Raw genomic sequence first — 12,979 nt, 5'->3', positions numbered from 1 at the left:
AGAACTCCTTGCAGTCCTGATTAAGATTTTTGTAAGTAGTTTTTTGGTGTGTTTGAATAAAAGTCTATAAGTTTCTAGTTCTTCTTATATTTATCTTTTGTTCATCCACACATCCCGCTTCCGTGCTCTTTTTGGAAATCAGAGATTACATGCGAAACCAACGACGGCTGTACAAGGCTCAAAGGGCTACAAGAAACCTTGGAAGGAGATTAACCGTGCTCCACCAACAAACTTTGGAGCAGCAAATTGATCCTCAAGAGCAACTGAGGATTTCTATGCAAGAGAGAGCTTCTATTGTCCCTGCAGAAGTTCACTATCACTCAAGAAGGGATGATGCCACAGATCCGAAGAAGCAATACTATGTGCAAATAATCAACAAGTGGACAGGGTTTTCATTCAAAAGGCGAGCCACAACCAACTGCAGAGAAGCCGGATGCATGATCGGACAAGGTCTGTGAAACCTTGTTGGGATACAACCAAAACTGGAAGGATGTTCACCAGCCCGGAATTATCTGATAAGTTTTGGTCCAAAATGCTAGGAGATCTTGGCAAAAGGATCAAAAGCGCATTCGAAGCAAGATACCCAGGTAACACTACTGGAGTAATTCCCAGAGTTCTATTTTCATACAAATACCTGGAAAATGAATGCAAGGATGCAGCATTTAAAAGGGCTCTTAAAGGATTATCCTTCTGCAATGACATCCCTATTCCCGGCAACTACAAAAGACCGGAGAAGAAGTATGGCGTGAGGAGATCTACTACCTATAAGGGTAAGCCACACCAGTCTCATGCCAGAATTGAAAAGAGAAAGCACCTAGTCAGAAACAACAAGAGGTGCAAATGTTTTCTATGTGGAGAAGAGGGGCACTTTGCCAGAGAATGCCCTAATGAGAAGAGAAATGTAAAGAGGGTTGCCATGTTTGAGCAACTCGACTTGCCAGAAGACTGTGACATCGTATCTGTCCAAGAGGGTGAAGACCAGAGTGATGCTATCTATAGTATTTCTGAAGGAGAAGATAATGAAGATCTGGTTAGGGGAATTCACACCCTCAGTCTGAAGGAGTATATCTGTATGTTCAGAGAGACAGATCACACATACTGGGTTGGAAAGGGAGGATATCTAGCTATGGTACAAGTCTCCAAGAAGCAATATGAATGCCAACATCAATGGGAGCTAAATGGAGAAGTACCGGCCCAATATCGAAGATGTCACTGCTGCAAGATGGAGTCCATCAAGAGATGCAGAATCTACTGCCCATCATGCAACATTACTGCTTGTGCACTCTGCGGTCCACATTATTTCGACAAGAACGTGCCCATGGCGCAATCCACACCAATCAGGTATGATCAGAGAAATTTACTTCGAGAGCAACAAGATTATATTAGATGGTGTGAAGCAGAAATGAAGCGCATGGAGAAAGAAATCGAGGCCCTACACCAGATGCATGCAGAAAAGGTGGCCTTGATGATAAGAGAAAAAGAAGAACTGGAGTTAGAAAATGAAAGACTCCAGCTGGAAAATGAAGATCTGAGGAAAAGCCAAAAAGGAAAGAATGTGATAATCCATGAAGATGAAGAGGCTTTTGAAGAAGAGCTTGAGGAGGAGGCGCATGAGCTCCTGGAAGCTCAAAACTCAGAAGGGACGTCAAAGGTACCCTTAAAAATTAAAAGACTTTCATCAACCGCTATAATTCCACAGAGAAAAACTAGCGGAGCAGCAGGATATGATCTAGCTGCAGATGAGAATGGAGTAATTCCTAGCGGAGGAAGGCTATTGATCAGAACTGGAATTTGCATGGAAATTCCCCCAAAAACATATGCAAGGATTGCACCAAGGTCAGGTATGGCACTAAGATATGGTGTTAACATTGGTGCAGGAGTAATCGATTCTGACTATCGGGGAGAAATTAAAGTTCTTGTCTTCAACCACTCCGACCGAGAAGTTGAAATTAGAAGGGGCATGTGTATAGCGCAGATCATTCTCGAAAAGATCCTTGTACCGGAGGTAGAAGAAGTTGCGGAGCTTACACCTACCAGAAACACGGGAGGATTTGGTTCAACAGAAGCTGTTACAGTACTTCTTACTGAAGAAACTCAAAAGATCCTCTCAGCAGAAGATCAAACAGTAGCTCAGCCCAGAAGGTCCAAGAATATGCTGTTTAATTTATCAATAGAACTGGACATCCCTGGAGCCAAGGTTTTCAAAGTTCATGCTATACTGGATACTGGAGCTACTACATGTTGTATAGATCAAGGATCAGTCCCTGAAGAAGCAATTGAGGACAACCCATATTTGGTTCATTTCAGCGGTATTAACTCCAAAACCACCGCAAATAAAAAGCTGAAATATGGGAGGATGGTTATAGGGGAAAATCATTTCAGGATCCCCTACACCTATGCATTCCCCATGAAGCTCGGGGAAAATATTCAAATGATCCTAGGCTGCAATTTTATAAGATCGATGCAAGGAGGTGTGCGAATAGAAGGTAACACAGTTACTTTTTATAAGAATATTACTGAAATCCACACCCAGCCTATGGTGCAGGCAGCAGCAGCCATTGAGGAACTGGAGATGGAGGAAGAAGAGTATCTCCAGATAGCTGAAATTGCTAGCTTTGGAGGAGCAACAATACAACCCAGTTTTCAAAGCTCATTTGAAGGGTTAGATGGTTCCTCAGATTAAACTGGATACATAGGTGAGGAGCCTATGAAGCTTTGGAGCAAAAATCAAGTGACCTGCAAGGTGATAGTTCCTCAGATGAGGAATAGTAACTGGAAGAACATTAGTGGATGATGCACTCCTCAGTGCTGGAAGCTCAGTTTGAAGAAAAACAAGGTCAACAACTGGTGGTTACTCGAGCACGATAGATTAAACTAGCAAGGTCAACAACTTGTTTCTTATTACTGCAAGAAAACTACAATGTTCTTTTGTGTTTTTAATCATTAATCAATCTTCATCTGTCATATTCTTTGATGCTTCCCCTCATCCGATTGTGATATGTAAAATCTTTGTCGATCACATGAATAATCTTACATAAGAGACTTGTATTAGTTTGTAGTAGTTGACAAACCCATGAATAATCCCTACCATGGTTCATGTTGCTTTCTGGGTTTCCTTCGTATGAAGACCTTCATGTGAGTTCTATATAATCTTTAACAACAAACTTACAAAGATGATAACAAGGAGCAAGATCCATGCGGTTGAAAGGTCCATGTGGTAGAATAATGTCTCATTCGAATTTAAGTTGAATTTAATGTTTGATTTGATATCCTTGTCTCATTCATTATTGGCGATAACATATACATGATTCAGATGAAGACATGTAGCAGTTGTAAATTGTCCCCGGGGTAATGGTGTCACGGTAGGACATAAGATCCAGATACCCGCAGTTCGATCCTCAGCTACGGCGTATTTATATTTTTCTTTAAATGAGAAGTGTAATTAAAGGATACTGGGTGTCTGGGTTAGCCGTTACGTGCGCTTCCCGATTTACTCTGGTGGCCGATAGAAAATTTTTGTGGGGCCGGATCGATTACTCCAGAGATCTTCAATGAGACTAACTGGAATTATCTAAACATAAAAAATCAAAGTGAAGAAGAAAAAAATGGTTTGAAATATCAAATATGAACATATAAGTTGGTGGAATTATTTAAGTCGATGAAAGGTATGTTTCAAAATGTCATGATCAGTATTAATTGCGTCATCATTTGCCATTTGTTAAAATTAATATATATTGTCAATGGTTATGATTTTATCAAGAAAATGAATTATATTCTATAAAATCAAATCATCTCAACAAGCTTATGAAATTAAACACACCGTCTTCAACATTTTTTATTCATGCAGATACATTTTTATTCATGCAGATTAAGTTACAATCACATCGATCTCCTTCAAGTGACATTTATTAATTATCACACGTTGACCCTTCTGCAGTTTTTACGTATCTCTCCGTTGACCCCCGTCAGCACGCCGATGTTGCCCATCTTCACCATCGCCGACGCGAAGCTCCTCTGGAAGATGGCCAGTTGCTGGCGAACAGATTCACCTGCACCGCCGAAAACGGGGACGTCAGCAGCGCATGGTCCGACGTGAACAGCCCCCTGTTCCTCAGGACGCCCTGGTAGTAGCTGTTGTCGAACCCGAGCCGGCTCGGCGGGTCCATCGCCACCTCTGCGTCGGTCGTCAACGTCGGGCAGGTCCGCCGCAGCTGAGCCGCGTACGTCGAGTCCAGCGTCGGGTCCACGCCCGTGTCCGAGCTGGAGTTGTAGAGCCTGCCGGTGAAGGCCCGGCAGTGCGCGACGCCAATCGTGTGTGCTCCTGAAACCCAAACACAAATATTCATCAAATTCTGAAAGAAGTCAATTGATTAACGATAATTTCGCACCTGAGAGTGTGACCATATCGGAAGCGGTCAACCCTTTGCTCCGGAAGTTCTGAACGAGTTGACCGAGTCGGAAATTCTCTGTCGGGAGATTCGACGTGCTCTCGCTCGATATCGATATCCTGCCATCTCTTCTTCCCGCAGGGACCGCATAGGACAATCCTCCATACTGCAATTACTTTCTTAATTAATTAATCTTTCAAGTAAATCTTCTATACGTGCGATCGCACACTGCAGGCTTACATGCGCAACGCTGTCACGGGCAATGAAAGCGAGAATGTCGGCGCAGGAGACGACGCCGGGGCAGACAGCTTCCACGTTGGCCTTCGCCTGGTCGATGACGTCGAATGCTTCGTCCTCGATCGACTGATTGATACTCGCGTTCTTCTCCACCAAGTTCCCGTTGACGGAATCCAGGAGAATCGACCCCTCACATCCCTGCATACATATGTGTTCTGTGTGATAAATTCATCGATTAAATAATAATTATATGTAAACAGAACTACTGACTCTGACGAAACAGTCGTGGAAATGCATCCGAAGAAGGTCGGCGCCGATGCCGTCGTCGTCCTGGAGGCCGTCGTTCAGGGCTTGGCGGACGAGCGCCTCGGCCCTCGGGCAGGTCCGGGAGTAGAAGCCGACCCGGAGCTGAGCCGCCACTGCAGTACTCATCAGGCAGAGAGCCATGAACACGATGGCTGTGGATCTCCCGGAAGCCATTTTTATCGATCGATCACAATTGATCAGTTCCTAGCTACTTATAGGAACCGCGTGGGCGTTCAGTACTGAGCAGCAAGCTTGTGCCAGCGCTGAGCTGCCATTTAAGGTGGTGATGTGCGACGGACAACCACCGGCCACGTTGAGTTTCCTCATTGGTCGAGCTGGGCAGGGCTCGTGGAAGCCGCCGGTCGAGCTTGGTGAGTGTCGGTGCGTAGGGTTTGGCTGTGCATGCAGACATGGCTTCGTTTACGACGCTCGTTCTTTACGTGGGTCAACTAGTCAAAGAAGGCAGGCTTAATTATAGATATATAATAAAAATATGGAGCTGTTTACGTCGTCCTCGTAAAAAAGTCAGTCTATTCACTCAAACCTTGGGATGATCCGTTCGGTCCCATAAAAATTTTCCATCGGTCACTAGGGTAAATCGAGAAACGCACACGACGACCAACTCAGATGTCCAACATCTTTTGATTACGTTCCTTATTTGGAGGAAAATTCCTACAAATACGTCGTAGCTGAGGATCGAATCGTAGGTGCCTGAGTCACAACCTGAATATCCTATCGTTGCATCATTGTCCCGGGGACTACGTCGTCCTCATTAACCATCATGCATGCAAATCCTCATTAAATTTGCTTGCATGATGGTTAATTTGTGATAAAAATACTGTAATTTTAACTTTAATTTTATTTTCAGTTGGATTTAGACTGATTATATATATATATATATATATATATATATATATATATATATATATATATATATATATATATATATATATATATATAGGGAAATGGATTGCGGCCAATTAAGATTCAACCAATTACTTGTCTAGTTGTCTTTTGTCTTCCAACTCGATCATCATTATCTACTACTATTTTTTCACGTGTTAGTTCTAAAATCCGAGGGAAGTGGCCCAGTCTGAAAATTCAACGTTCAGTGGATATATATGTATTAATTGTATATTAAATAAAAAAGAAAATTGGAAGAAAAATAATGTAGCAAGGAAAATTAATCATCAACTACTACATATCTCAATAACTCTAGCTCCAATTTAATTGCTTTAATTGATTGGGTGTGGAAATAGGTTGAACATAGCGATCGATGGGTCTCTATCTTATCAAAATTATAATTTATATCGAGACGAAGGTGTCGATGAATTATATCGAAAAGCATAAGCGACTCGGCGGCCCGTGAGATATAGCTCCAATAATGTCACTATGCTTGATTAGTACGAGTCTAGTCTGTATGATCATAATCTAGCTAGTATTATTAGAGAATGGAGTAAGAAAATAAAATGGTAGATCTTAGATTTAAGGTTAATTTGGTATTTTAACAAATTAAGTTGAAAGATAATCAGAAAAATATTTAAGATATTATGAATTAATTGATCATAGTGTATGATCAATATCATCATTAACTTATGTATATATTTAAGAATTAATTGATCAGTACTAAATATAAAGAACCAATAGATGAATTGAGAGATGCCGTCTCGATCGTCTTCTTCCTTCCTTGATAGCATCACTGAAAGCTTCCTCACGAGATAATCATTAAAGTCATGCACCTTTAATTTTCAATTAAATCATCATGGCCATTTTGATGATTATGAACCGTTTATATATATCCTTTGTATTAAAAAAAGATTTAATAAAAACTGAACTGATAAATTATTTTATAAATTAATTTATATCGATTTTTGTATTTATTTATAAAAGTGTAAGTTGATTTATAAATATTTAATAAAAAGTCTGACATGGGCCGCGTTGCCCCTTGTGGATCTTTCAATCGAGCCCGTTCAATGAAATAGCAGGAGCAGCGTGGCGGGTTTGATGGTTGGCGGATCGGGTGTAAACTTGGTGGATCCGATAGCAACGGTTCAATCTCGAATCTCTGCCGTCGGATCAGCCGATTCAACCCTACGAAAACCCTTCCCCGCTGCAACGACCGGCGACGCCAAGTCGGCCACCGCCTTCCTCGATCCCTAGCGCCGGCGCCGCTCTCGACGTTCGCTTCCACGGTAAGACTTTGTGTGACGATAATTCACCTTCCAATAAGGAGAATTCTTAGCTTTTGCTCGTAATGAGTTTGTACAAATTGATGTTTCCTTCACTTTTAGTGGGTAAAAGTTTGATCTTTGCCACAGCTAATGTTGAAGATAAAGACCCCCAAGACTCAAAGAGCAAAACGTGCGCTCGAGGAGCGTGCTCCTAAAATTGTGAGAACGTCACTTAGATGGTGAGTCGACGGGGGATGCTAGGTTTGTTGAATAGTTAGTACGTTGTGTATTTGCAGGTTGAGAATGCTAAGAAGACACTTATACTTCATGGCACGAAAACAAGTGATGTGTTGAATGCTGTGCTGATGCAAATTTATCATATTAAGGGAGGCAGTGCAGTGAAGTACACAAAGAAGAACGCAAACATAAGACCTTTTGAGAGCGGCGGCGAGACTTCACTAGAATTTTTCTCTCTTAAAACTGATTGCAGTCTTTTTGTGGTTAGTGAAACCTTCCATCTTGTTGGTTCTAGCTCTTCTTTTCTTTGACTGATCTATTTCGCTCAACGATTGCATTAGTTACTAAGTTCATGCACTTTTTGATTATTTCTATCATTTTTGCTCTTAATGCATTTCATTTAGATGTTCTTGTTTTGCTCATGTCCAAATCTAGCATCTCATAAAGAGTAGTTCCTAAACATTGAGGAGAGCATGGCCATATGTTGCATTTTTGCACAGCAACACATAATTATGTTTGCTTTGTTAAATGTCTAACAGTGTACAAATAAGTAATTAAATTTTAGCCCAGAAAGGTGCTATATCACATATTTTTTTACTTTTATAGCTTGGTTTTGGCAGTTTGGTTCTCATTCTAAGAAAAGACCAAACAATCTAGTGCTGGGACGGATGTTTGATCATCATATTTATGATCTCATAGAAGTTGGAGTGCATAACCTCAAATCAGCAGAAAATTTCGAGTATGACAAGAAATTAACTCCTCGAATTGGGTCAAAGCCATTCTTTGCTTTCATAGGGGAAGGATTTGAAAGTGTCGAAGAGTTGAAACAGTTGAAGGAAGTTTTGCTCGATCTCTTCAGAGGAGAGGTTGGTTTCCATGTCACACTATTTTACATGTGATTCAACTTCTCATACTGCATTGTGCAGGTTGTGGAAAGCTTAAATCTTGCAGGCACAGATCATGTGTTTGTATGCACAGCTCTTTCTTCAACTACAGTATGTTTCACCCACTGTGCTCTTCGACTAAAAAGATCTGGCACGCTGATTCCTAGGATGGAACTAGTTGAGGTTGGACCATCCATGGATTTGGTGATTCGGCGGCACCGACTTCCTAATGACAGCGTAAAGAAAGAGGCAATGAAGACCACTTCTGATCAGATGAAAAAGAAGGTTTGTGCCACCTTTTCCCAAAGATCTTTTGTTGTTTGGGCCATTGCATATGCTCCAATTGCAGTTTTGCAGAACAAATTTATGATGTTTAAACATTGCCTTATATTAAATTTATGATGCTGCTGCTATTTCGTGCAGATCAAAAATGTAAGCAGTGATATATTGCAGGGTAAGATCGGCAGAGTCTACATTCCAGACCAAAAGGTTAATATCTTCTCTCCTCTTTGTTCATTCTGGCATTAAGATAGTAATTGCCATCGATAACAAACTGAATAATGGATCTCTTCCATGTTAAGGTCGGTAGCATTCCACTATCTAATGACATCAAGGGTCTGAAGAGGGAACGACGCGAGGCTAAGAGAGCAAAACGTCCTGGAGAAAATCAAGCAAAGAAACCAAAGATAGATTCTGAATGATCATCAGAATTTTGTTAAAAGGTATCATCTCATCCTCTCTTTGATTCCCATTGATGATAAAGATTTTACCATATTATCTATGGTGATCTGTGTGTCGTACGAGATGTGTTTCATATAGATCTGTAATGAATCTTTTGCTTGCAGACTTGCATAGTCCCAAATTTAAAAGGCTTGAACTTTGATTTCTTGTTCCTTATTTTCTTTTCAATGTTAAGAATTTTTTTCTTTGTTGTGTGTTGTTGGAATGATGGAATGAGATCGAACTGAGAATGAGAATGAGGAATGAGTTAGCAGAGATCATCTTATGTTTGACTTAATTCACTGGTTTTATTCGTTTGACTTATTCAGTTCGTCTGACTTATTCAGTTGCGATGTCGGTGGCCGTTCTGAATCGTGATTGGACGTCGCCTTTATCTTCCACGTCAGCCACCGCCCATTTCCACGTGGCGCGTCATGCTTTCGCACGCCTACCCCGCGCGGTCGCAGTTTCGTAATTTTAGACGCTACTTCCACACCTACCGGTCCTATGTCATCTACCTCCGTTTTGTACCCTCGACGTTACAGTGGGCCCCGCTGCTGGTTGTAGTTGTATGGCAGGGTAGAACGTGGGTTATTTTCTGCCGACCAATATGCAATTGTGGAAAAAAAAATTAAATGCGTTCCGTGGCAACAGCTTTCGGTTCATTTTTAGCCTGTGGCTTGGCTTCGTGCGCCGCTCCACCAGCGCCGATAAAAAGCTTTTTTTTCCTGGCCGAGATTGTTAGGGTTCCTCGATCCGTCGATCGGAAATCGAAGAATTCAGTCTTCCGCGAGTGGAATCCGGGAGTAGGCTGCCGTCTTCTCTCTGTCTCTTCAATCTGCCTTCGTTTGTTAGGGAATCTGCGGACGGTTGCCTCTGGCTGCCGCAGTTGCTGCTCCGAGCGATCTCTGATGATTTGCCGATCGGTTTGTTGCGGCGCGATGACGTATCGGGCGCAGGACGCTGAGGGTGTCGTCGTCCTTGTGACGAGACTGGGGGCCGAGGATGCTATTGGGGATTACGTTAGGTTGGGCGACGCGGACGCCGGATCCCGTGGAAGTAAGTGGAGTTTGGCTTGGTGGTGGCTGAGGGTGGTTCTCTTGTGTGTTTTCTTGTGTGCGGCCGCTGTGCCTCTCGTCATCTTCCTTGGCCCCTTGATCATCAGAAAGGTTCCGACATTGTCCCCTTTTTTTCCCGTTTTGGTTGCTGATCATCCAAATTTCTCTTTTCTAGTGGCTGTCCTAGTAGTAGGATAATTTTAGTACAGCATCTCCACCATTTCATTCGATTTCAAATTATTTGGTCTTTTTTACTAAGCAATCTGATTGAGTTTTGATGAAATCACCATTGCTGATATGACTGTTGCTATATTCCGACTAATGGAACTGGAGCGCAACGTCAGTTAGATAGATTATTAAGGTAGTCGCATACAATCCTCAATTTGATATTTCACTATGTATCTAAGAAAGTTGTTGTTAACTTATCACATTCATTCCACATCCTGCTCTATATAGAATTATTATTCACTGCATTTGATTCATTATGACACATAGAACAATTGGTAGGTCAATCTCACGGTTCGCCCTCTAATTGTGTCTAGTTTCTTGTCAAGGATAGACATAGCTAATGGGACACACCATCTTGCTTTTATTGGATTTCTAAATAGCTGAGTGCATACCAGAGGTCTAAATGTGATACATTTATGAGATGTTCCTTGAAAACATGTAGCTAACTTCAATTTTTTTTCCCATTTGAATACATACTGAGACTTTGCCCAGCTACAATAGAAGAAAGTATTTATTTGTGTTATTTTCTTTATGCTTTTACTTTGAGCTCCTTTTTCCATTCTTTGTATCTGAGTGGTAAATGCTTTCGTCTATGCAGGTAGTTGTACCAGTGTTGAACTGGGAAATGAGAACATTTAGTACACCTGTCCTGGTGCTGTTACTTTTTGCTTCTATTGCCTTGTTTCCAACTCTCTTTTTACCTTCATCACCTTGCATGTGGATAGCTGGGATGACTTTTGGCTATGGTTATGGCTTTCTGCTAATTATGGCTGGGAGCCTTATAGGGATGTCGCTGCCTTTTTTTGTTGGATCATTTTTCCGTCATGATCTACATGTTAGTCTCAATTTCTTCTCATTTCTTTTACTCGTGTATGTTTTATCAGACAATTTTCTTTTGTTAAATCTGGTCCTTATCTTACAGAGATGGTTAGAGAAATGGCCCAAGAAAGCAGCCATTATAAGATTGGCTGGTGAAGGAGATTGGTTTCATCAATTTCGAGCTGTTGTTTTGCTGAGGATTTCACCATTCCCGTATCTTATATTTAATTATGCAGCCGTTGCAGCAAATATTAAGTATGGACCATATATATCAGGTTCAGCTGTAGGAACTGTGCATGAGATCTTCATAACAATTTACAGGTTGGTAAACTCTTCCTGCTTTGAACTTCTGAATGAGTTGCTCTAGCAGGCCCACTCGTTCATCTGTGGCTTAGCATCCATTTCCAAGTGAAATATTTTACATTTGCTAATTAGGAATTTCACATGTTAGTTAGTTTTCCATTCTCTGATCAGTAATTAACTTCTGAAATAGGTTCCTCTTTTATTTGTTTTCACTATCTACATTTAATTTGGTGTAATCGAGGTAAATATCTACTTAGTCATCGTAGTAGTTTCAAAGGCTTCAGTTTTTGCTTGATAAACAAACGCAGAAGCATGGATTCTTAGGCATAACAGCATTTTTTAAGTTTCAATTTTAGATGAACAATAACCCAAAAAGATCTTCTTCTATCCCATGACCACCCAACAAGACACAAATTTTTTGAATTCTCTATCAATGGCTCATGAAAACTAAAAGACCAAACCGATCATCAGAACAATACATTCAAATGCACTACAGCTAACTGTTCTTGTTACATGACTTGTGAGATCAGCGGCAGACTGATTCGGAGCTTAGCAGATGCCACAAATACTGGAGTTTTCCTTTCGATGCAGCAGATCGTCTACGATGCCATTGGATTCTGTGTTGCAGCAGCGGCTACTGCAGCTATTACGATCTATGCCAAGAGAACTCTTCGAACTCTTCAAGCCGAAGATGAGCTGAGCTAGTCACTATCTTCACAGAATATCTCATCTCAGCAAACTTGAAAGGACTCAAACAGGGTCGTCTTACACTGCACGGCCATCACTGCTTCTCAAACAATTGCAGACTTTACAGAATCATACTTGATTAGTTGTTCATCTTCAGAACCAGTTGACATTTTGTAAATAGTAGGCCACTATGTTGTTATTCATTTATTGTACCTGAGATTGAACGGATGTTTGATTAAAGAAAATTTAAATTTTGCCTCTTAAGAATTTGCAAACCATTTATTTCGCCCCGTTAAATTTGGATAGATTAGTTTATCCTCAACTTTTGCCTTTTGAACAATATTGTTGGTTTAATTATTACATATAAAAGTTTATTATTAAAAAAAATTGAATATTTTGTAATCTGTTCATCTATCTATGTACATATTTTCATTATGGGAGCCGGGAGGATGGCCGGAGTTTGAGGACGAGGCCGGGGAAGACGTCGTCGGGGTCGTTAACGTGGGGGTTGCGCTCCACGATGAACGGGTCGCCGCACTTGTCGCCGATGGTCTGCACCGTCTCCCCTTCCGCCACCACGTATAGCTCCTCGCACCGCCGCTCCGCCACCTTCGTCCCCCGCACCGTCGCCGCCTCCCGTGCTGTCAGCGGGGGCCGCAGCGAGTAGAGCAGCAGGAGGACGAGCAGTGACAGCGCCACCGCCCAGGCCGCCGCGTCCGCCACCATGTCGAACGCTTCGGCGGTGCGCAGCCTCCTCTTCACCAGCAACTCCATCAGTTGAACCTGAGACAGCGAGAGAGGGATGGATGGGTTGGGAGATCGAAGAAGCGAAGATCTATTTATCGTAGCACCGGACCGGGCTCAACCCCAAAATACCCCTCAAATTTCAATTTTTTTTAAAAAAAATTTATTAAAAGTTTAAAGTAACTTTTAGAATTTAA

At 41.6% G+C, this 12,979-nt stretch overlaps 4 protein-coding genes and 1 pseudogene across 4 annotated transcripts; 3 read left to right on the top strand and 2 right to left on the bottom strand.

The window, feature by feature from the left end:
* The first annotated feature begins 32 nt into the window (after window positions 1–32).
* Window positions 33–2,964, top strand: LOC141830108 (uncharacterized). The gene has a single exon (XM_074717596.1). The coding sequence runs from the start codon at window positions 434–436 to the stop codon at window positions 2,681–2,683; it is 2,250 nt and encodes a 749-aa protein (XP_074573697.1). The 5' UTR covers window positions 33–433; the 3' UTR covers window positions 2,684–2,964.
* An 891-nt stretch (window positions 2,965–3,855) lies between these two features.
* Window positions 3,856–5,124, bottom strand: LOC141829359 (peroxidase 5-like; annotated as a pseudogene).
* A 2,128-nt stretch (window positions 5,125–7,252) lies between these two features.
* On the top strand, window positions 7,253–9,083 carry LOC141830069 (ribosome production factor 2 homolog). Its single transcript, XM_074717548.1, has 6 exons — window positions 7,253–7,321; window positions 7,399–7,602; window positions 7,960–8,205; window positions 8,266–8,508; window positions 8,647–8,712; window positions 8,805–9,083. Exons 1-6 carry the CDS (start codon window positions 7,253–7,255, stop codon window positions 8,922–8,924), a joined length of 948 nt encoding a protein of 315 aa, XP_074573649.1. The 3' UTR covers window positions 8,925–9,083.
* Window positions 9,084–9,642: 559 nt separating this feature from the next.
* Window positions 9,643–12,290, top strand: LOC141829592 (Golgi apparatus membrane protein TVP38-like). The gene is made up of 4 exons (XM_074717104.1): window positions 9,643–10,112; window positions 10,828–11,064; window positions 11,152–11,369; window positions 11,882–12,290. The coding sequence occupies exons 1-4, from the start codon at window positions 9,855–9,857 to the stop codon at window positions 12,054–12,056; spliced, it is 888 nt and encodes a 295-aa protein (XP_074573205.1). The 5' UTR covers window positions 9,643–9,854; the 3' UTR covers window positions 12,057–12,290.
* Window positions 12,291–12,448: 158 nt separating this feature from the next.
* Window positions 12,449–12,830, bottom strand: LOC141828834 (uncharacterized). Its single transcript, XM_074716219.1, has one exon. It carries the CDS (start codon window positions 12,810–12,812, stop codon window positions 12,471–12,473), a length of 342 nt encoding a protein of 113 aa, XP_074572320.1. The 5' UTR covers window positions 12,813–12,830; the 3' UTR covers window positions 12,449–12,470.
* Window positions 12,831–12,979: the final 149 nt, after the last annotated feature.

The sequence above is a fragment of the Curcuma longa genome, chromosome 5 (genome assembly GCF_044706935.1).
Source record: "Curcuma longa cultivar G26 ecotype Majalengka, Jawa Barat chromosome 5, ITB_CL_G26_1.1, whole genome shotgun sequence".
Classification (NCBI taxonomy): Eukaryota; Viridiplantae; Streptophyta; class Magnoliopsida; order Zingiberales; family Zingiberaceae; genus Curcuma; species Curcuma longa.
The sequence above is the reverse complement of the archived record's forward strand: the minus strand, read 5'-3'. Positions and strand labels throughout refer to the sequence as shown.

What these genes read in the sequence shown, in the direction of transcription:
- LOC141830108 (XM_074717596.1), top strand. Translation starts at nt 434, where the DNA reads ATGCATGATCGGACAAGGTCTGTGAAACCTTGTTGGGATACAACCAAA.
- LOC141830069 (XM_074717548.1), top strand. Translation starts at nt 7,253, where the DNA reads ATGTTGAAGATAAAGACCCCCAAGACTCAAAGAGCAAAACGTGCGCTC. An exon ending in TCGATCTCTTCAGAGGAGAG is followed by an intron (nt 8,206 to 8,265) that starts GTTGGTTTCCAT and finishes TGCATTGTGCAG; the next exon opens with GTTGTGGAAAGCTTAAATCT. An exon ending in TCTACATTCCAGACCAAAAG is followed by an intron (nt 8,713 to 8,804) that starts GTTAATATCTTC and finishes TTCCATGTTAAG; the next exon opens with GTCGGTAGCATTCCACTATC.
- LOC141829592 (XM_074717104.1), top strand. Translation starts at nt 9,855, where the DNA reads ATGATTTGCCGATCGGTTTGTTGCGGCGCGATGACGTATCGGGCGCAG. An exon ending in GCCCCTTGATCATCAGAAAG is followed by an intron (nt 10,113 to 10,827) that starts GTTCCGACATTG and finishes TCGTCTATGCAG; the next exon opens with GTAGTTGTACCAGTGTTGAA. An exon ending in ATCTTCATAACAATTTACAG is followed by an intron (nt 11,370 to 11,881) that starts GTTGGTAAACTC and finishes TTGTGAGATCAG; the next exon opens with CGGCAGACTGATTCGGAGCT.
- LOC141828834 (XM_074716219.1), bottom strand. Translation starts at nt 12,812, where the DNA reads ATGGAGTTGCTGGTGAAGAGGAGGCTGCGCACCGCCGAAGCGTTCGAC.